Source organism: Umbelopsis ramanniana (assembly GCF_025399195.1).
Source record: "Umbelopsis ramanniana AG unplaced genomic scaffold K450scaffold_15, whole genome shotgun sequence".
In the NCBI taxonomy this organism is placed as follows: domain Eukaryota; kingdom Fungi; phylum Mucoromycota; class Umbelopsidomycetes; order Umbelopsidales; family Umbelopsidaceae; genus Umbelopsis; species Umbelopsis ramanniana.
The window spans coordinates 158318-177901 of NW_026252101.1; the positions used below are offsets into that span (position 1 = coordinate 158318).

At 42.5% G+C, this 19584-nt stretch overlaps 8 protein-coding genes across 8 annotated transcripts; 5 read left to right on the forward strand and 3 right to left on the reverse strand.

The window, feature by feature from the left end:
- Positions 1–499: 499 nt before the first annotated feature.
- Positions 500–4673, forward strand: K450DRAFT_270226 (uncharacterized protein; the record flags this gene model as incomplete). The annotated part of the gene is made up of 16 exons (XM_051592957.1): positions 500–590; positions 662–742; positions 809–874; positions 1218–1621; positions 1711–2032; positions 2108–2266; positions 2329–2486; positions 2550–2611; positions 2676–3110; positions 3174–3481; positions 3551–3666; positions 3728–3892; positions 3962–4037; positions 4110–4192; positions 4264–4566; positions 4635–4673. 16 exons carry the CDS (start codon positions 500–502, stop codon positions 4671–4673), a joined length of 2868 nt encoding a protein of 955 aa, XP_051446366.1.
- A 461-nt stretch (positions 4674–5134) lies between these two features.
- Positions 5135–6948, reverse strand: K450DRAFT_232694 (uncharacterized protein). The gene is made up of 4 exons (XM_051587636.1): positions 6657–6948; positions 6557–6586; positions 6403–6464; positions 5135–6307 (listed from the first exon to the last, which is right to left on the reverse strand). Exons 1-4 carry the CDS (start codon positions 6835–6837, stop codon positions 5267–5269), a joined length of 1314 nt encoding a protein of 437 aa, XP_051446367.1. The 5' UTR covers positions 6838–6948; the 3' UTR covers positions 5135–5266.
- A 111-nt stretch (positions 6949–7059) lies between these two features.
- Positions 7060–9169, forward strand: K450DRAFT_270228 (uncharacterized protein; the record flags this gene model as incomplete). The annotated part of the gene is made up of 8 exons (XM_051592958.1): positions 7060–7147; positions 7207–7368; positions 7454–7470; positions 7536–7599; positions 7669–7775; positions 7857–8048; positions 8150–8384; positions 8454–9169. The coding sequence occupies 8 exons, from the start codon at positions 7060–7062 to the stop codon at positions 9167–9169; spliced, it is 1581 nt and encodes a 526-aa protein (XP_051446368.1).
- A 606-nt stretch (positions 9170–9775) lies between these two features.
- On the forward strand, positions 9776–10454 carry K450DRAFT_232710 (uncharacterized protein). The gene is made up of 2 exons (XM_051587637.1): positions 9776–9914; positions 9985–10454. The coding sequence occupies exons 1-2, from the start codon at positions 9832–9834 to the stop codon at positions 10361–10363; spliced, it is 462 nt and encodes a 153-aa protein (XP_051446369.1). The 5' UTR covers positions 9776–9831; the 3' UTR covers positions 10364–10454.
- A 192-nt stretch (positions 10455–10646) lies between these two features.
- Positions 10647–12817, reverse strand: K450DRAFT_232712 (uncharacterized protein). The gene is made up of 6 exons (XM_051587638.1): positions 12670–12817; positions 12557–12595; positions 12487–12494; positions 11602–12419; positions 11513–11536; positions 10647–11442 (listed from the first exon to the last, which is right to left on the reverse strand). Exons 1-6 carry the CDS (start codon positions 12742–12744, stop codon positions 10733–10735), a joined length of 1674 nt encoding a protein of 557 aa, XP_051446370.1. The 5' UTR covers positions 12745–12817; the 3' UTR covers positions 10647–10732.
- Positions 12818–14167: 1350 nt separating this feature from the next.
- On the reverse strand, positions 14168–14773 carry K450DRAFT_232715 (uncharacterized protein). Its single transcript, XM_051587639.1, has 2 exons — positions 14312–14773; positions 14168–14202 (listed from the first exon to the last, which is right to left on the reverse strand). The coding sequence occupies exon 1, from the start codon at positions 14585–14587 to the stop codon at positions 14315–14317; it is 273 nt and encodes a 90-aa protein (XP_051446371.1). The 5' UTR covers positions 14588–14773; the 3' UTR covers positions 14168–14202; positions 14312–14314.
- K450DRAFT_232718 (uncharacterized protein) lies at positions 14462–15238 on the forward strand. The gene is made up of 2 exons (XM_051587640.1): positions 14462–15071; positions 15145–15238. Exon 1 carries the CDS (start codon positions 14794–14796, stop codon positions 15058–15060), a length of 267 nt encoding a protein of 88 aa, XP_051446372.1. The 5' UTR covers positions 14462–14793; the 3' UTR covers positions 15061–15071; positions 15145–15238.
- K450DRAFT_232721 (uncharacterized protein) lies at positions 15239–17108 on the forward strand. The gene is made up of 5 exons (XM_051587641.1): positions 15239–15274; positions 15411–16123; positions 16217–16360; positions 16470–16763; positions 16828–17108. Exons 2-5 carry the CDS (start codon positions 15479–15481, stop codon positions 16981–16983), a joined length of 1239 nt encoding a protein of 412 aa, XP_051446373.1. The 5' UTR covers positions 15239–15274; positions 15411–15478; the 3' UTR covers positions 16984–17108.
- The last annotated feature ends 2476 nt before the right edge of the window (positions 17109–19584 follow it).

Below are 19584 nucleotides of genomic sequence, written 5' to 3' on the forward strand. Positions count from 1 at the left end.
GTGCGTTTGTCCGCGCATGCATGTGGTAATGCCGACGAATGTGACGAGCTTATGTGACTGCCTTTCGGTTCTTGACCAGGTGCGTGCGTTTGGCCAAAACCCATCGTGGTTATAGGGAACTCTTGAAGACATTGACGTTTACCAACCATGACATGGTAATACGTTACTTGTTAATTTGATAATAATATATTCTCTGCCATCTCGTTTGCGACCAATAAACGCGTAATTCACGAGAGGTAACATACTGCATATCCGAAAAATCTCATGATAAATCATTGGAGCATGGCTAATCTCTATTTAGATTACAAAATCTAAAAACCTTTACTTCTTTACGCGTTACTCTTCTGCAACTAGAAGGCATTAGCTATCTCCTGTGACCCTAAGATCTGATATCAAAGTGCGGAAATTCAAATTTCAAATCTGATAAAAAATTTGGGACAAAACAGCTTTCTCCCCAGGTTACTTTTGCTGACAGCTTCGGGGTCCTTCATCTTCAGCAATGTCAACCATAGCCTCTAATGCGAGGGATTTTTTGACATTGCAGTACAATGATGATTATGCTCAAGCGATAATAGAACATATTCTCACTGGTATGTCAAAAATAGCTTAGTCACCAACTATATGGGCCTTTGTTAACTCGGTCACATATTATACTTGGTAGACTGGAACGACGAAACTATCAGCAGTATCGTCGATGAACTCAATAAAGTAGACAGCTCAGATTCGACAATAGGAAGAAAAGGTCAGCTATTAACACATTTGCATATAAATTGTCCATAAATGCTTCGTATTGATGAACAAGCATCAGTTGTGTATCTCGTAAACGAAATGATATCTCGGTATGAAGAGTTGAATATCCCTAATACTAGAACAGGTTCGTGCAACTTTTTTTATGCTATTATGAAACGCGTACTCATGATCATAATTGTAGTGTTTATGCTGAGCGCCACATGTTGCCGTCTTTTACAACACCAACGACTATTGTCAGATTCTTTGCAAGCGCTTCACACATTATGTACTTGCGGGTCAATGAACGACGAGACAGCTTTACTGATTATCAAAAGGCATGCATTAGTAAACTTTGAGATCTTGATATGGATTGTCAACGCTAACTTGCAGTTCTAGTGTATTGTTTGAGCTTCCTGTACAGAAGGAGACTCAGCCTCAGCGTCAGTCAATATTCGGGATTACACTGACACTGTTACAAAACAACACAGAAGGTAAGTATCCTTTCTTGCCGGTTTTTGGAGAGATGTTACAGCGACCTGACACTCAGAAATTTGACTTTGAAGCTCTTGTGTCTCAAAGTGATGAATTAATACCACAGTTTATACAAGCCATGGATGGCGAAAAAGACCCACGTAATTTATTAATCGCATTCAAAATATTCAAATTGATGACAAGAGTATTGGATATCTCAAAATACATCGAAGACTTATTCGAGCTGCTATGGTGCTACTTCCCAATCACATTCAAACCTCCACCAGGCGACCCGTATGCCATCACCTCGGAAGAGCTCAAACAACACCTACGAGAATGTATTGCCGCCACACCTTATTTTGCGAAATTCGCTATGCCATCTCTACAAGAGAAGCTTGAAAATCCATCAGATGTTGTCAAGGTAATGTGACACTCTTTTTACAGGCGCCTATATATTACTCCAGTTAAAATGAAAAATATGATGAGCTAAAGAAACAACTACTGTAACAGAAAGAAGCAATTGCAACGATCACAGTGTGCGCACCTGTATATGGTGCGCATGCCCTACTTCCAGGAATAACGGAAATATTGAGCGTTCTTTCTACTCAAATATTCTATGCAAAGGATAATGCCATGCAGTCACTGGCTCTCAGCGGCATACATGTTATTACAGCTACACTAGCCACTGGAATTAGTATAGCTGCCATATCGGATCCGATTCAACGATCACTTGACCCTTTAATTGACGAATGCATAATGGCCATGAAGCAGCCTGAGCATAAAAATGCTAGATCTGCCATCGCTCTTTTGCGCTCAGCAGCATCTGCTTCTGGTAAATACCTTGACCAAAACACTGTGTATAATCTTGTTTTCTGATTTTCGCTCAATCTCTTTAAATCACTGTCAGATCCTGCGTGTACATCCATCGTTGAGAGAGCAGTCCCATCCTTACTGTCATCATACCGGAACGCTTACAACGATAGCGAGCGAATTGCTGTGTTGGAATTGATTATCGAAATTATGGAAGCCAGTAGAACTCTTTATGGTTCAATGGATGGCCAAAAAGGTCAGAGATGACTTGTACTGTGATGAAACCTTGATTACGCATTGCTAAACTTTCTTGTGCAGTTGACCGTGACTTCATGACACCTCTTCTATCTTTCAAAGAACCACTTCTAGACCTTTATTCAAATGCTGCTGAATCAACAACCGATTTGTTGCAATATAAAGGCTGCCATGGCTTGTACGTTATGGTCGCTTCCAGACACTTTCTCAACGAAGGACAGGTAAGTTGTTTCTCAGTTACCTGTCGCCGGATTGGCATAGTATTAACACTTTGGAAATGACAGACATCAGGCGTGGTCAAAATTCTTACCAAAATATCTTGCGATAGCCATTTGAGCTTATTGCGGTATGTCACTGGAAATGAACATTGAACGATAAGTCAATTACTGACATTCATCATATATTATCAGAGAGAATGCTTTAGCTTCCTTGAGGAAAATAGGCTTATTTTGCCCAAGTTCCGTGATTAATATTGCCATCCCTTTACTTCTTTCAAGACTGCAATTCAAAGATCAAAAGCAAGACATCTTGGGATTGTTAAGTCAATTGGGGGGTGTTCCCGCCATCTACGATGTGATCATACCAACACTATCAGAAGAGTTTATGCAAGCATGCGTTCAAGATCAAAAATATGCAGATTTTGTTATGAAAAAAATCGTTCAGGCTACTGAGGCAGGATTACAGAACAAAAAGGAACTAGGAGAAGAGCACCAATGGGCTGAAATGATCAGGAAAATTCTTTTATCTACTGTTCATTGTTGTCAAAATGAAGCTCCTTTATCCGCCAATACCTTGGACCTTCTTGCTTACTGGGTGGCTAATGTTGTTCGAAAGCTAAGTTCGAGGTTAGTGCTGTTGTTATAGGATGCTTGGTGTTCCCACAATACGACTGAGCCTTCATGATTTAGCACGCAAGTCATTCTGGCCCAATTAGCATTTGATATCTACATTGGAAACCTTTCTGCGCAAGAAGGTTCAGTCACCTCACAGCAGCATGTGAATGTTCTAGCATCTAACACAAGCGATGATGTTTCTTCACTATCCGTCGTTTTCGTTGCTATTGTATGCAATTGTCGCAAAGAGGTCATGAGCCAACATATCACGTCGATGAAAATACCACTGAGTTGGATTCGTGCTGGCATAGAGTCAACTCATGCTGTGCGACTAACGTCATGCGCACAACTTGCAGCAGTATATGCAAACCAATGGACGAAGGGTAATGCGCCTTAATATAACACAATGATGGAATATTAAAAAACGATACCGTTATACTGACAATTTTTAGATGCGAGTACCTTGAACCAATTTTTGAATGAAGCACTCATAACGTATATTCAGCCAGCATTGAATGATGTAGCGTCAAGAGATCAACGGAAAAACGCAGTTGTAGTCTTAGCCTGGGTAAGTATGTTTACAGAAGGTCGAGTATCTCCAATGGAATCTTTCACTAAACTTTAATCAGCTTACCAAGGCTATGGTCATAACCGGGAAGCCTGCACTATCGTTCGATCATATCATCAATGCCCTGCAAAATGAAGATATTGGACACGAAGCAGCTATCGCCTTCAAAGTGATTGCTGGAGAAAGTGATATTCTACTAAACAAGCAATCTTTTGCTAAATATTCTGTAAGAATGCCTTCCTTCATGAAGTTGTATCAGCTTAGAGGCAACGTAGCGCTGATACTTTATCTGCAGATATTGTATAAACAACGTCTATACAACACTGTCATTCATGGACTCATCAAAGGCATCAATGAACAATCTTCTGACAGTAAGTCTGGGCCGAAAAATTATTATAATCTGTCTCTCTAAGATAATTAACCCGAACGTTATATAATGGCAGTAATACAACAAAATCATCTCATCGCACTGTGCCATATTCTTGGAAATGTACCAAAACAAGTATACATAGCTAATCTTACAACTGTAATTACCACTCTCTCATCGTTGACGGTGAAATATTGAGCTTACATGTTACTAACCTTTCTTTGATCTAGTTATTCCCATTCTTGGTGCAGTCCTTGCGAATACCGCAAACCTTTGTGAAATTGACCGCCATACACCTTGTCGTACTGACGCTGGACCAATTACCACTGGTGGTAAAACAGCACATTCAGTCTATCATACCTTCTCTACTAGAGCTATGCCGCACCTATCCAGGCAATACCATCGCTGTCCGAGTAGATGCACTTGACTGTTTAGGAAGGTTAACGGATGGATTGCAGGCTCCAGTTTTAATGCCTTTTACAAGTACTGTCATCAAATCACTGTCCTATGTCGTAGATGATCGAAAGAGAGTGGTACGCCAAGCGGCAGTAGATTGCAGAGCATTATGGTAAGTTGAGCTAACAGTTGGTTTTAAAAATAGAGCAATGTGGGAGCCATTAACACCGTCATGTATTGCTAGGTACGCCATTGGTCAAAAATAGGCGTCACCTTGCGCAAAGGGCGATCCGTACTTTTGAGATGTTTTCATAGTTATCCACTCCAGCTTTCTTATTTCTTTTACGTTGTATAAAGTATTCACCGACCGGTTCCCACATCGTAATCATTCATGATACGCAAATTGCTTATGTGTACAATTCTCGCCACCCTACGCGCGCTCATCACTATGTTTTGCTATAATCATTCGGTGATGACATTGAAAATTTGGTATTTACAGAAAAACATAGGCAGTAAAGCTAAAGAAAGAAAGAAAGGGCAAGTTGCATGCACTGTTGGCATAAATACGACATGAAAAATATCAAAGAAAGACAATAAGACAGTTAGCCTAGAAACGTAAATACTCAAATTATGACAAATTCTAAGCTGGCTGTAGAGAGGGATGACTTGTGCATCAAACATGAAACGTTAGGGTAGCATGTCAACAGCCCAGCTATAAGCACACAATGGCTGACGATTCTTTCGCGGCATCAAGTGAAGTGTTGAAAAATATGGAAATGCAAAAATGTATAGACCAGTTTAGGGAGAGAGAGAGGGTGAACAGGTTGGGCGAGCGATTTAACGGTTATTGAGCTTATAGTCAATCACTTTTTGCAGGTCATCTTCTGTGATAGATTCACTGCAAGTTGCCTTTTTCTTCATCTCAGAGCAAAGGTCGTCGATTTCCAACTCTTCAAATTGAGGATGTTGCTGTATCATCTCCCAGGCTTGTACCGGTGTGAGGAGGGGTCCCTTGTTCTTCAAAACTGGCTCTTGATGAAGATTCTGAAGATCCCCAATATCAAAGAATTCTGTTCCTCGGAATTCTTCTTCCTTTGGAGTCATAATAGGGGCGAAAGAGCTATAATCTTCAAATTCATTTTCAAACAATGGTGGCATAAGTGTTTCTGAAAAGGTTGTGTTTTCAATGACGTTGGATGGGGTTCGATATTGGTTAAACAAACTTGAGTTTGAAATATCGTCACTGCTCATATGAGGGGCATGATTAGCCATGAAGCGATCTGCTGCTGTAGTATCGAAAGCGGCAGTGTTATCAAAGAAACTGTCGAGGTTCCCAGCCGACAAATCACCGAAGCTTGTTAAACCATTATTGCTCGAATATCCAGTGGCATCGGTCAGTACATCAGAGGCTGGAGTGGTTTCAGCCGATTTGTTAGTGTGAGGAGAGTTGGTCAATCCAGAAGGAGAGGATGGTTCGCTGCCACTATCATCATGTGCAGATGACGGAGGAGTCCAGGCTTCTGTAGACGGAACAATGCCATCTTGTCGAAGCAGGGTCGAAGGTTGAACACCAGCATCTGGCACAAGGGCAGACGCGTTCTTGTTGAGGTTTGCTTTGGAAATGGGAAAATCGAACGTGAAGGCAGTGCCTTTAAGCAAGTAATTTTCTGCCTCCAATTTTTGGACTAATTCTTTCAGTTGCTGGTTTTCTTTTTCCAGAGTTACAGAAGTATCGGCTTGCGGATTCTGTTGCGAAGCCTCGAGCTCAGCAATACGGTCTTCCAGTTCTTTGACGTACTTTTCCTTCCTTTCGCGAAAAGCTCGTTGAGCAGCTCGATTTTGCGCCTTGCGCTTTTGCTTGGGGTCGACCGAGGAAGGCTAGGCGTCAGAACAAAGGCCGATATCGGTATTTGAAATTAGAAATAGAAAAAAAAAGCGGTATTATTACGCACTCCAAAATTTCAAAAGCTTACAGTGGGAGTGTTAGCCATCGGCTTTCTTCCAGGCTTTCGAGGGCGCTCATTATCATCGTCCTCTGTAGTCGTGAGTAGAAAAAATAGTCAGAATGGTTGGTTGATGCGGCTAAGAGCGTTCATTCAAAGCCTCATATAACATCATATGACCTACCATCGTAGCTGTCTTGGTAAGCGGCGGTATCTACATTGAGTAGACAAACGGGTTTAGTACTTTGTCAAGGACTTCTTGACATTTGAATCAAACGCCTTACGGGTGTGCTTACTGGCAGGTGACCTTCCGTTTGAATCAACTTGGTCGAATTTACGCTTGTCGTGGTCGTCATAACCTGGGCTGATAGGTTGCTCTTCCGGGCTGGCACTAGAGCTAAAGCCATCACTCAAATCCCCATCGTGAATGGTAAAGGGAGCATTTTTCAGTAAAGGGGCTGCCATTGGGACGATGAATGAAAAAGGATGCCGCAAATGTTTTAAATGAAAACTTCAAGAAGTAGAAAAAAAGAAAAGAAAGCAGGTGGAAAGAAAAAGAATGGAGCGGTCCGAAATTGTAAAACCCGTCAGCCAGGAGCAGCTATTGGACGAGACAAATTTCAGAGTCCTTCCTCTACTTACACCTTGAAACCAAACGTCTAAATCCCAAACATCTGTCTACCTGCCATGGACAGCGTGCTCAATTGGGATGAGGCCAGGGTTTGCAAATGGCTCTCTTCTGTCGGGTACACCGGTTATGAGAAGAAATTTCAAGGTGAATTGGATCATCCATCTCGCTCACCACCCCCCACCTTTACTTATATCTTTTAATAGAAAATGGCATAACAGGCGACGTGCTCGTGAATTTGGATAGCGAGGCCCTGAGAGATCTTTCAATACAATCTGCAGGCACCAGAACTGCCCTCCTCAAGAATATTTATCATCTTAAAGTACAGCACCGAGTGCCAATCAATGATTGGGACTACATCCCGCCAAGTACGTAACACTCGTTTTCCCACAATTGCTTGTATAGGTTTTCATAACTAACTGGCGTATGTATAATCTTCAACCCATCAATTAGCCATTACTTATGATAATGTATGATTATTTCTATCGATTCCGGCAGCGGATGGATTCGTGACTTAAACTTTTATATTTTTCAGGAATGGCTAGGTCATAACGGTATGTTGGATTATCGAAAGATAGAGGCTGCATTTCAGGAAAGAGGTAAGAGATCATATTGAAATATTGATCTTCTGAAGATCGTTTGGCTGATCGATTTGCTTTTTTTATTAGATGCAACAGTGAAACATCTGTCGGACGAATTATCCAAAATGAACAATGATATGGCTCGGTTAAGAGATGAGATGATGAGTATGTGGAAGGTTATTAAAGATAAGAAGGTATATCAATGCGGCATTAAGTATGTGCAATTAGCGTACCGGTTTTACCTGATAAGCTAACGTTGCGCATCCCACGATCAGCCTTTGCCTGTGCCAGAATTTGAAAAGGCAAGGTCACCACAGTCAAAATACCCAAATCAGTGGTCACCGCATAATACGCGAGGAGGCCAATATGAATTGAGCCAAGAGCAAGTGAATTCACCGAATTCTCCTTTGGAGGCATCAAACTCGGCCAGAAAGATGTATCAACACGATGGGTATAATCTAGACGATGTAAGAACCAATGCGAAACACTGTTATATCGTCATGACTGACTGCGAACTAACACATTACTATGACCTGACTTTTTTTTTCTTCTTCCCAAATTTATCTAGTTCAATAGAGGTCAACAACCAGTAACAGTCAACGATGGTGGGGCTATCAAGGTCTACGGTGGCCGAATTGCTAACAACTCCAAAATAGAACTGGAAGCATCTAAAAATGTTCGATTGCTGCTAGACGACCCATGCTCGAAAGTAATTCCGGTGGCGCTACGAAAGTACAACGTAACAGATGATTGGTACAATTATGCGTTGTGTATACAATGGGGAACAGAAGATAATCTCCAAGGTTTGTGACATTTAAAACTGGTTGAGTACTATCAATTCTGTCCTTATTAACAGTTTCTCGATACTTTAGAGCGTGTACTTAGTTACGACGAGAAACCGCTTAGAGTTCTTCAAAAATTGAAGGATCAAAAGCAGAATCCAATGTTTACACTGAAGCACATCAAAGATTCCAAGCCATTGACGCCTCCTGGTGATAGTAATTCGTCTTTGCTTACCAGCCCCAATTTATCACCACCACCGGGGGTTTTGGGAAGGTCGCAATCATACAAGGCAGCAACAAGCATGTCTAATCCCAACTCGTTCTCTCCTTCTCGAGCAGTACCAAAGCCCACTACATCTCTGTCATCTAGTCTACATCAACACAAAGATCTTCCAACTTCACCGCAAGAATCCTCTATGAATACTGCAGCTGGCTCTGCAATGAGCCAGTCGTCTTCAGCGGCATCAACTTTACGTTCTCTGATGAATCCATTGGCTAAATCCAACAATAAGATGGCACCGCAGATACATACGACTAATGCCGATAATAACTCGCGATCAGGAGGATCTGGAACCCTTCTTGCAGGCAAAGCGGGTTTTGATACGCCGGTGTTGGCACCATCCATTTCTGCACCTACTGCTTCTTCATCCACCAATAGTAAAACTCAATCTCCAAGCAAACCAGAACATTTTCTAGGTGACCTCGGGCTAGAATCTGGCATGGCAGATGTTATATATTCCTATATGATGAACCGTTCGGATAGTAGCAGCAAGGACAGCAGCAAAGGAAATGAAGATGACATGTAATTTTTAGCCACCCCCACTCACTTCATTCATACCTCTCTATTAAAAAAAAATTCAGACAAAAATTTTCCCATTGTTCGCCGGCTTTGATAGTTATTTTTTCCTAATGGCAGACGACGATGCATTCGGTGCTGCTTTTGACGACGACATCTTTCTCTCAGAGAAAGTGAGGAACCCTATTGAATCCTTACAAGAGCAGAAAGCAAAATACACTGCCAAACACGATGATCATGGCGTAAGTCCTGTTGCTAGCGTTTACCCGGACTCATGTAAATGCATTCAGCTAATAAGTTGAACGTAGTGGTTCCATTCTGGAGATTCAGTGGCACATTTGATGCAAACAAAATTAGGACCAAATCAAATTAAAATGTCCATCGAGCACGATTATCTGCACAAAAACTACCAGCGAGCTTTGCAGTCGGCTCTAGCCTACATAGCTGCTGTTGAAGATGATTCGATCGATTGCAAGATCACTAATCCCAAGGAGATCGTGGAAGCTGCTGCACTGAGTGCTTGGAAACTTGGAGATATGAAAACTGCCGTGGAGTGTGCGGATAAACTGGTAGGTGTTGGATTATCCCTCGCTTAACAACTGTCGATCCTGTCTAATGTCGCTTTAGAACTCAAGGGAACTAGGTTCGCTGCAAACCAGAGGCATCGTCTACATGCATGGTGAGCGGTACACCGATGCTATATCATGCTTTGTCGAATACAACAAAAATCGACACCTTGACTATAAACCGTGGAGGTAATGTACCAGGTACAGCTCCACATCAATATAACAGGGAAATTGGTTCTGATGTGATCTCAACTTACAGGTATATGGCTTCAACATTTTTGAAATGTTTTAATGAGGAGCCAAAGGCGAGTGATGAACTTGTGTTGCATGTTGCTCATGCTAGTGTTCAACGAGCATTGCGTATTTTGAGCTCAAGTCGATGGCCAACGGCAGATTTCGCGCAAAAGCGGTGTCAGGCTGAGTACGACGACATACAAGCTTTGCAGCAAACCATTGTAAACCTTGGAGGAGCAGCTCAAGACTACTTTGCTTACATGTCGACTCATGGCGACGTGGCTCCGGCATCACTTCAAAGTTTCAATTGGGAAGATATTATATGGATCAACGAAGAATGCAAGAGAATCGCAGGCAACAAGGACGTGCAAGAGGAAGAACCCAAAAGTGTACGAGAGCTTTAGCTACGGAATTGTTGAATCGGATTGCTGTTTTCTTTTACTGTCACGCTGTAACATCCATCAAATTTCATTACATCGAGACCGCCCCACTGCTCGAATTTTTGTACAATTTTATTGTAAGCATACTAAAATATACCATTAGAAAGACGTCTGCGCATTTAGTGAGTTGTCTAGCCGCCGATTGTCATCCTTTCGTTGCATCGTTCAACTCAATAGAATAAATACACTTTGTCATAGAGTTACATATCCTGTGACAAGCACAAATGGTAAAGGCTCAGGAAGGTCATTGTTTACACTTTCAGATCTCGTCGCTGACGCAAACTCCATACAGCAAGATCATATAATACTAGGTTTTCAGTATTTTAATAATCATTAATACGGCGTTACGGACCGTTTACTATCAGAATCAGCATTTACAACAAAGAGCTCTTTACGTGGCATAAAGTAACTATTGCCTACATCGACTCCACGGAAATCTTCAGGGGCTTCGAAGATGTTACTTATGTTGTTGACGCTATATCTTTGATTGTTGTACATTGTACCTGGATGGGACAGCAAGGACGCTCGATTGTGTCGGGCATAGCTGCTGACCATGGTTGGTGGGCGTGTATATTGGTTTGGATGCCAGCTGTAGCGTTGCGTATTCGTTGAATCTCGTCCTGAAAATATCATGGAGAAGCGGTTTTGTGGTGGGGTGGTATCGTTGTCTGAAATGTCAGATGGCGCAGGTGAGGGATTGTGTCGGTTGAAATGGCTGGGAGGATTACTACTATTTCGTCTATCTTTGCGTCGTCTGTAGAATACGACTATCAATGCTCCAACAGCAGCTACTCCAGCGATACTTCCGATGGTGACGCCAGCTGTTGTACCTGGTGAAGGCGATGATGGAGGTGGTGATGATATATCAGAGACAGTTGTTGCGCTTGCTGTAGAAGAGGTACTGGAAGTTGTCGTGTCTACGGGGCTCGGACTAGTAGGACCCGGTGCCACCGACGTGACAGGTTGATAACTCTTAACCCAAGCAAACTTTTTGAGATCGTAAATATAAATATTCGAATCGCCGGTTTCTTTGGCGGTAAAACCTGTGGTTGCAAGGATAATTAGCCCATTTTTCATTGTCAAATACGATGATTGATTCCTATGTGACTTTACCAAAGGCAATGATTATAAAATTATCTGTCATGGGGGCAGGTCCGATGAGTGAATGCAAGAGCGATACGAAAAATGTGAGTGAATTATACCTATGAGTGTAGCCGTATGAGCATAGCGACCAGCGGGTGGACTAGGGTTGGGAGGCGTTTGCCATATACACGAATCAAAGGTCGTACAATTCAAGATGGCAATATCAGACATGAAGGACGTGTACTGCTTGTTGGTGCCTCCGTGTATGAGGAGGCTGTTACCGTCAGGTAAAGCTGTCGCAGCATGATCTCGACGTGACGCTGGTATACTACCGGTCGCTTTGGTATATGACCATTGTAATGAGTTGGTGTCAAATGTATAGATATCCGTCATATTAACGGTATTATTGCCGTCAAATCCACCTACTACGACCATGCGACCGTCCGCCAGTAGTGTGGTAGTGTGGTGGTAGCGAGGAGAAGGAGTGAATGTTTGGTTAGGAAGTTGTTGCCATTGCATAGCTATGGTGTCTAAAGACCAAAGGTCATTTGTGAGGGGATATCCTCCAAACAGATATGCAGATCCGCTGTCTGTGTTGGTTGTCATAGTGTGCTCTATTCTACGTGAAGGGCTATCAACTTTAGGCTGGAACCAAGAGTCTGTGAGCGTGTTGTAATAGTATAATGTAGAATTTGACGTGTTGTTAAGCGCGCCATTCGCGGGCTGTCCACCATATACAATCAAGTATACGTTGTCTTGCCCTCCAGGAACCGCACTTTGATAAGACGTGGTCGGTCCGTCAAGCGACCCTAAAGCCCATGGAGCTGACTGTGTAGATATACTGTGAATTGAGTTCAAAAGCAGTAAATCGTTGGTGTTTTTAGCAGTTGTTTCATTTACGCCAATAGCCCCAGTTTTGCCACCGTGAAAGCAAAATCTGCAAATAAAGATGGGGAGATCAACACGTGTTGCACTGCTTGTTATGTATGGTGTAGTCGGTATACCTGTTATTCTACACAACTTCATTAGCAAGGAGAGAGATGCTATTGCACTATGCAGGTGCTTCCCACTTACCACTATAGCGGCGGCTTGACCCCATCGCGGGCTCGGCGCCTTTGCATAACAACAAATTTTTTTTAGGGTTACGGAGAGGAGCGGTAATAGGCAAAAAGTAAAAAGTCGGTTACCAATGAAGTTTCGGCAAGGCGAACAATGACCGACAGTGCCAAAAACAGTACCGGCCTGTATGTTTGGCATAGCATGTCGTCAACAGTCTATGTGCGGATAAGGGGAAAGGATGGGAAGGTGTTGAAAGAAAGGAATGGGTCACGGTTGAAAGCTAAACCAAAAGTTTCAGAATTTGCAAGGTTCGTCAAATAAAACATTTCGCCAGCTTTGGTGTAACGGCCATTAATTACCTATTACATATCGGGCATGGCCAGTACAACAGAGCCAAGGGATTTCGCACCTACCATGATGAAGCGGTTCATGTTTAAGGAGATCCCCGTTATGTCATGCCATTAGTCTATATCAATGGCTGAAACGCCAGCATTAGTCTCGCTTTTCTTACATGTGAACATCGTGTCATGTATGTGCCGTTCACAACGGCGCCTCATAGCTTTCGCGGCTGCCATGTCACAAAGACAATATTCCAACACCTGAAGTCACGGATGGCGTATGAGCAGACAGATTTTACCGTACATGGAGTCTTGTAACAAATTTCCCATTTTGATGGCCGTCGGTATTTGCGTTTTAAGGTTAGCTGCTTTACCCACAAATTTTTCGTCGCTGTTCAGCCAGCAATGTCGGGGGACCGCAATGCATTTAGGGGTGAAATATTTAGTAGGCGTTGTGCGTGTGACATCGTTAGGTCAAGAATCATATCTGAACCCAAGCATGTAAAGAACTTTGGCTTGCATCAGTGACTGCTACATCACTGAAGCAACGGTTCGCTCGGGACATAATCCTCATGTACCTTTTTGCACATAGTACATGTTATCCATCTTCTTAGCAGGTAACCTACGGCTGGTGCGGGTCAACCAGCACCAACGCCGATCATTTTATGGTTCTCAATGTATGCTAATAACTCTTAAAACAAAGAACGAGCCAATACTTCTACAGCTTTTCGAGGAAACTAGTAAACGCAGATCTCTACTTTTCCAGCATGGTTATGAGGTTCATAAGGCTTAGGCCAAATACCCCGGGGAGGGCTCGTTGAAATCATCCAACTTTTCTTGCGGGTGGCAGTCACCGAATTTGGTAATGGAAATCGGAAGGGTGGTTCTGAAACCAGGTTTCGCTTTTCTCCCTTGCAATAAATAGAGCATCGTGCGCTCGATATTTCTATAACATATTCCTTTAAACTGAACTTTCTACTATGCAAAGTGACCGAATGGAAATAAACAGCCACCCTCTGTTATACAGACAAGCCGTTAACGAAGGACGGCAGCCAAGCCAAGACTGTGCCAAAGAAAACAAGGATTTATCAAGTTCACCCTCTGCTCCTCAACCATCGTCAGAGCCTACGGTACAGTCAAATGAAAATCACTGGGATTGCTATCCAAACTTGATACGAGAAATTGAAAACCATGGAACGGATACTGAGGTTAACAAACTGCACGCTTTGGAGAAAACCAACAGTGAATGAAAGCGTAGGGTGGGGCACCTTTTAATTTGTATATGTCTCTTAGGAAGACGTCGCCTTCGCTATAACCATGTTTCTAAATGTAAATATATTTTTTTAAACGAACCAGCTCTTAGAACCGAGTGTACAAATGATAAAGCACGACAACATAAGCTTCAGAAGCAAGGTACCAAATTCGTGCTCACCTGTTACAGCCTCACCAATGGTTGTAGGAAAAAAAAAATTGTCAATAAATGTAGGGCTGTAATATTGGACATCAGGCGTTCTGACGTAGTGGACACAGGCTTTCTGGTGCCCCGTCTCACGATATAGACTAGTGGCATGAGCAATTTATTTGCCGCAAATAACCAAAAGAATGGGATGATGCGATGTCTAAACGAAGATAATAAGGATATAGTTCTTACACCGAGTTGCCTGGGTTTGACATTTGTACAAATGACAAGCTTGTAAACAAGTACCATCCAAGACTGTTTGAACGGAATATTCTCCCGCAATTGGCAGGTGATTCATACCCCGGGCTCACATGGTGTGTAGTTGACCACTCACAGTCCAAAAACATGAAGGATCTCAGGCACCAACATACACAACGTCAATCCATGACAGAAAGCATCCCCTGACTATACCTTCGAGTTATGTGCATCTGCTGACAGAATAATCAAGCAGCTTCATGACTCTAACATCCACCAATCTGACCACTTGCCATATGCGGGGTTATGTTGAGATTTGGTTCCAACTACAAATTTTTAGCTTTTTAGAAGTCCCCTCTTTGTTCTCTTTCCCTTCCACTTTTTGTAGTATAGAGCTTCTTTTATACCCTTCTCCCTATATCCCATATGAAAACGGACGGTTGCAACATGAAAGATTCTTCATCAATATTGGGAGAATCCAGTCCGCTCCTTGGATCGTCGTCTCCATCTGTGTCTCCCAGGCTTAACTCAATATTCGGTGAGTCATCATTTTCGCCCGAGCCTTCTGGTCCTACAGCTACAAACTCACACGGTGCACTCAATTCCTTCAGAGAAATGCAAAACAAACAAAATAGTACAATTACTTCCTTCTGTGGTCGTAGGTTCTCTGATTTGGTTTTGCGTACCAGATCAGACTGGCCTAACCCCCACGGCCATTCATATACTAGCGGTATTTGTAAGGTGGGAATTGCCCGAGGATTTCATCAAACCGCTGTAGAAATGCTCATTCATTCATATTACAGTACTATCATTGCGCTGCTATCCACACAACTCGAAATTTCGATCATTGTCCTATTGGGACTCGTCATCCTGTCAGTTACAAAATCATTTCAATGCATCGACACCTTGACGGGAGAGAGTGTAGAATGCCGATTGTGCCAAACCATGAATACAGCTACACAGGAGGTCTATCATTGCGATGGACAGGCGCAATCCTTTCAACATAGTTTGAACGGGTTTTCCACACCAGTTGTTTGGTTAATTTTTGCGGCTTTCCATTTGGGCCGTGCAGTGGAGGTCACCAAACTGGGTAAAAGAGCTGCCGTGATGCTGATTCAAAAATTTGGCAACAGCAGTCTAGGCTTAGCATATGCTGTTGAACTATCAGAGGTGCTTTTGGCACCCTTTGTCCCAAGTAATACTGCGCGCGGTGGTGGCATCGTCTTGCCAATTGTATCGGCCTTAACGTCGTCACTCGGATCGACCATCGACACCGACCCGCAGCTCGGAGCTCTTCTTAGTTTGGTTGGTGCTCACTCCAACTTGGTTTCAGCATCGCTTTTCATGACGGGAATGGCAGCCAATCCTCTAGTGGTTACCAAGGCTAAGACAGTGTTCCCCGGCATAGAGTTTAATTTTGTTCAATGGACTCTTGGTGCCTCGGTTCCCGCTCTGATGACGATGCTAATAATGCCTATACTCTTCATGTGGTGGTGCAGTACTGATCGTCAAGTTGGTTCTCGAGAGCAAGTCAAACTACTTGTTCAGGACCAATTTGCGGAATTGGGAACCATGAAAAATTGTGAGAAGGTACGTACACATCGATTGTTTTATACAACTCCTGGTCGAAATATTCTGTTTCTGATAATTTTGCTGTTTCTGGCGGCTGAAACATTGAATTAGCGGCTTTGCGGCATTCTGTTACTTTGCTTAATGCTCTGGGTAGGATCGGATTTAGACTCCGGGCTGGTTGCCCTGCTAGGCATAACGTTTTTGCTGTTCACTGATACCCTGACTTGGAAAGACATAGTGACAAATACCAATGCTGTAAGTATGGTTTTCATTGGATGCAAGCACAATAATTTAGTTCTACCCAAACTAACAACGGCATTGTTTACCCTACATTTGTGGATCATTTTTATGATAATCATTAAAGTGGGATACACTTTTTTGGCTTGGAGGGTTTGTTACCATTGCACAACAGCTGAGTGACGCCGGAGCGTCCGAATACCTTGGCAAAAATATATCATCTGGCATCGTCTCGCTCAATTTGCCTGCGGTTCCTACACTCCCGATATTGTACTTTGTCACCAGTTTCATGTTCTCGTCATTAAGCACTCACATTGTTGCTTTAAATGTGACATTTATGGAAGCTGGCAAGCATCTCAATGTCAACCCTATGTTGCTTGTACCTTGCATTGCTTACTTTTCTTCCCTAGGTGGATGCATGGTAAGTCTAATGCCCTTGTATTTCTCATTGGAAAAGTGAGCTGCCATCTAATACTTTTGCCTAGACGAACTTTTCAACGGGAACCGTGGCGATGTACTTTTCTAAAGGGTTTATTAGTAGGGGCCGCTGGTTCTCTATTGGCGCTCGCATAGCTGTTTTGCATTTGTTGATGTATTTCACGGTTGGCGTTTTATGGTGGAGATGCCTTGGATGGCTTTGATAGCCAAGAAGGCAAAATAGAACATATAGAAAATGTTTTTGAAATGATTAAAATGTATATTACTTATTATTTTCTTCTCGTGCCATCAATACTCAAACCGAAGGTGCACTGAAAAAAGCCAAAAGCTGTGTGCTTAATTTGCGTTGCCATGGAGACGAATACCGCGGTCACAAACCTCGATCCAATTCAAAAACCCTTTGATTTCGCGACAACTTCTGCACCACCATTTCTACTGCAATCCCTACAGTACATTGCATGCCTTCAGACATTTCGACAAGCGGAATGCAGCAATTTGGATCTGGCTGCTTTACACCCGAAGAGCATGCATTTCTACAGGAGATTTTAGCGAAGCAACTCGGCCCTGAATGGGTGAGTCAACGACCTGGACCAGCTGGCGGTACGTACCTGCGTGACTTGTAATAAGTTGAACAAGAAACTCATGTATTTGCGCTATAGTCGGAAAGATGGTTTATGTGGAAGGCCATACTATTATCAATCTTGCAAATAAGCTATTTGGCTTCAATGGCTGGTCTTCGGAAATCAAGAGCATGACAACGGATTATGTAGGTGGCATGATGTCAATTTTGTCCAATCAAGTATCTTTGTTGATAGATTTTATTGTGAAGATTGACGTCTTGGAAAACGGGAAGATGAATATTTGTATATCTGTAGTCATGAGAGTTACTCTGAAGGACGGTACCTTTCATGAGGTGAGTCAAGTGAATTGTACATCCACTACCCTTATGCGGTATCGGATGCAAGCCTTATATTTGTCCAGGATATTGGAGTAGGTTTTATGGAGAATTGTAGAAGCAAAGCAATTGGTATCCAAAAAGTAAGTATGGCATAGATAGACTAAACATTGGGTCCTACCATTCACTAACGAACTTCATATTTGAAAGGCTAAAAAAGAAGCTGTCACCGATGCTACCAAGCGTGCCATTCGATATTTTGGAAGTGTCATGGGTAATTGCATTCATGACAAGATATACATGAGAGACATCGTGCGAATTTCCCCTCCAACTGTATGTACTTTCAATAAGATGAGAATGATGATTACTGTCAAACTTAATTTGTCTCGTCATTTCAGAGAAAATTAGACCCAGCACAACTTTATCGTGAATCCACCCCCACTACTCCCAAACCTGTTCCAAACCACACTGCACCTACAATGGCTTCCACTTCCTCAAATAATGTCACCACACGGCCAAATACAACCATCAATGCGAATTCTAACCACAACAACCAAAATAAACCTCAAATAATTCCCTCTACGAATCCAGCAGAAACCAATGTAACCAACGGTCAATCAAGTTCCCTCTATGGTCATAAAGAAGCGCAGACAGCATTTAAGACCCACTCCGAGCCTGTTCAAGAAGTGAACGACACCAAGCCTCGATGGCAAGAAGATAGTTTTACGGGATGTGAGTGTGCATGATGCTGAATCAATATCAAATTCTTGTACTAATTCTATCTTTGATAGACGAAGACGACAATTCATTTCTGGAACAGCTTGCGGAGGCTGACTTCGATTATGCTGATGGCGAGATGATTCTTGAAGGCACCGATGGGTAACAGTATAGCATTGGTCTTATCGTTAACATGACCTACCATCTCATCCTGTCTAAATATTTTATAGGACGACGTCAGGTTTACCTCAAAAGCGCATCAAGCTCGCTGATTAGTACTTTTTCCTTTGAAAACGTTCACCCTATAGTCTCGATCTGGTCATAATAGAGCACATCGTTGGAGTGGTGCGACCCTTATTCGTATTACTACCAAGCACGGCTCAATTTTCTAAGTACTCAACTTTTACGTAGACTACTTGACATGTACATACCCCTTTTCTGTAATTTGGAGATACCAGGTGTTCCATCAGCATTACACAAACTTATTCATCCTCAAACTTCGGTTTAAAAGATTGTCCAACTTTTCAATATAACATGAATATGCACAGTCTAGCACAGAGATTGTCGTACTACTTCCATTTGCGGAGTGCCTTGATTTGGGAGGAAATACCGTTTTGGAGACCATGAAGGCGATAAGTAGATGAATGTCTTGGTATAGAACATTGTTATCATCAACTTCCTCAGGATAAACAAAAAAGATGCAGTGCTTCGCATATCTGGCAAGCAAGCCTGTGTTGACAAATACATCGAGTTTAATAGCTAGTTTATACAATAATACATGTATATTATAAAAGATAATGTATTCAGAGGTATACGCAAACTGCATCATCATGGATTCTGAGCAAGGGATGCGTAACCCCGTTTTTGCAAAAATGTTTGTTGTATACCCGTCTCGAGCTCTCCACTACAGAAGCCGATGCTCGCCACACTAAATTTGCTTATTTCCATCATTCAAAGTACCAAAACGTGAAAAAGCAGATTGCTACCGGAAAGTGACCCTGCATATTCTCCACAGCATGGTGCCTGTCATTGTCTTTCTCTTTTACATTTGCCCATCGCTGCAGCTGAAAAACCTCTTTACAACCTGTTCATCTTCCGCTCTCGGTCGATGTCGGTCTCGGACTTGCAGTCGACGTTTTAAACACTGTCTGGTAATCAGATCTTTTTCAAGTCAACTACTCCGACGACGGAG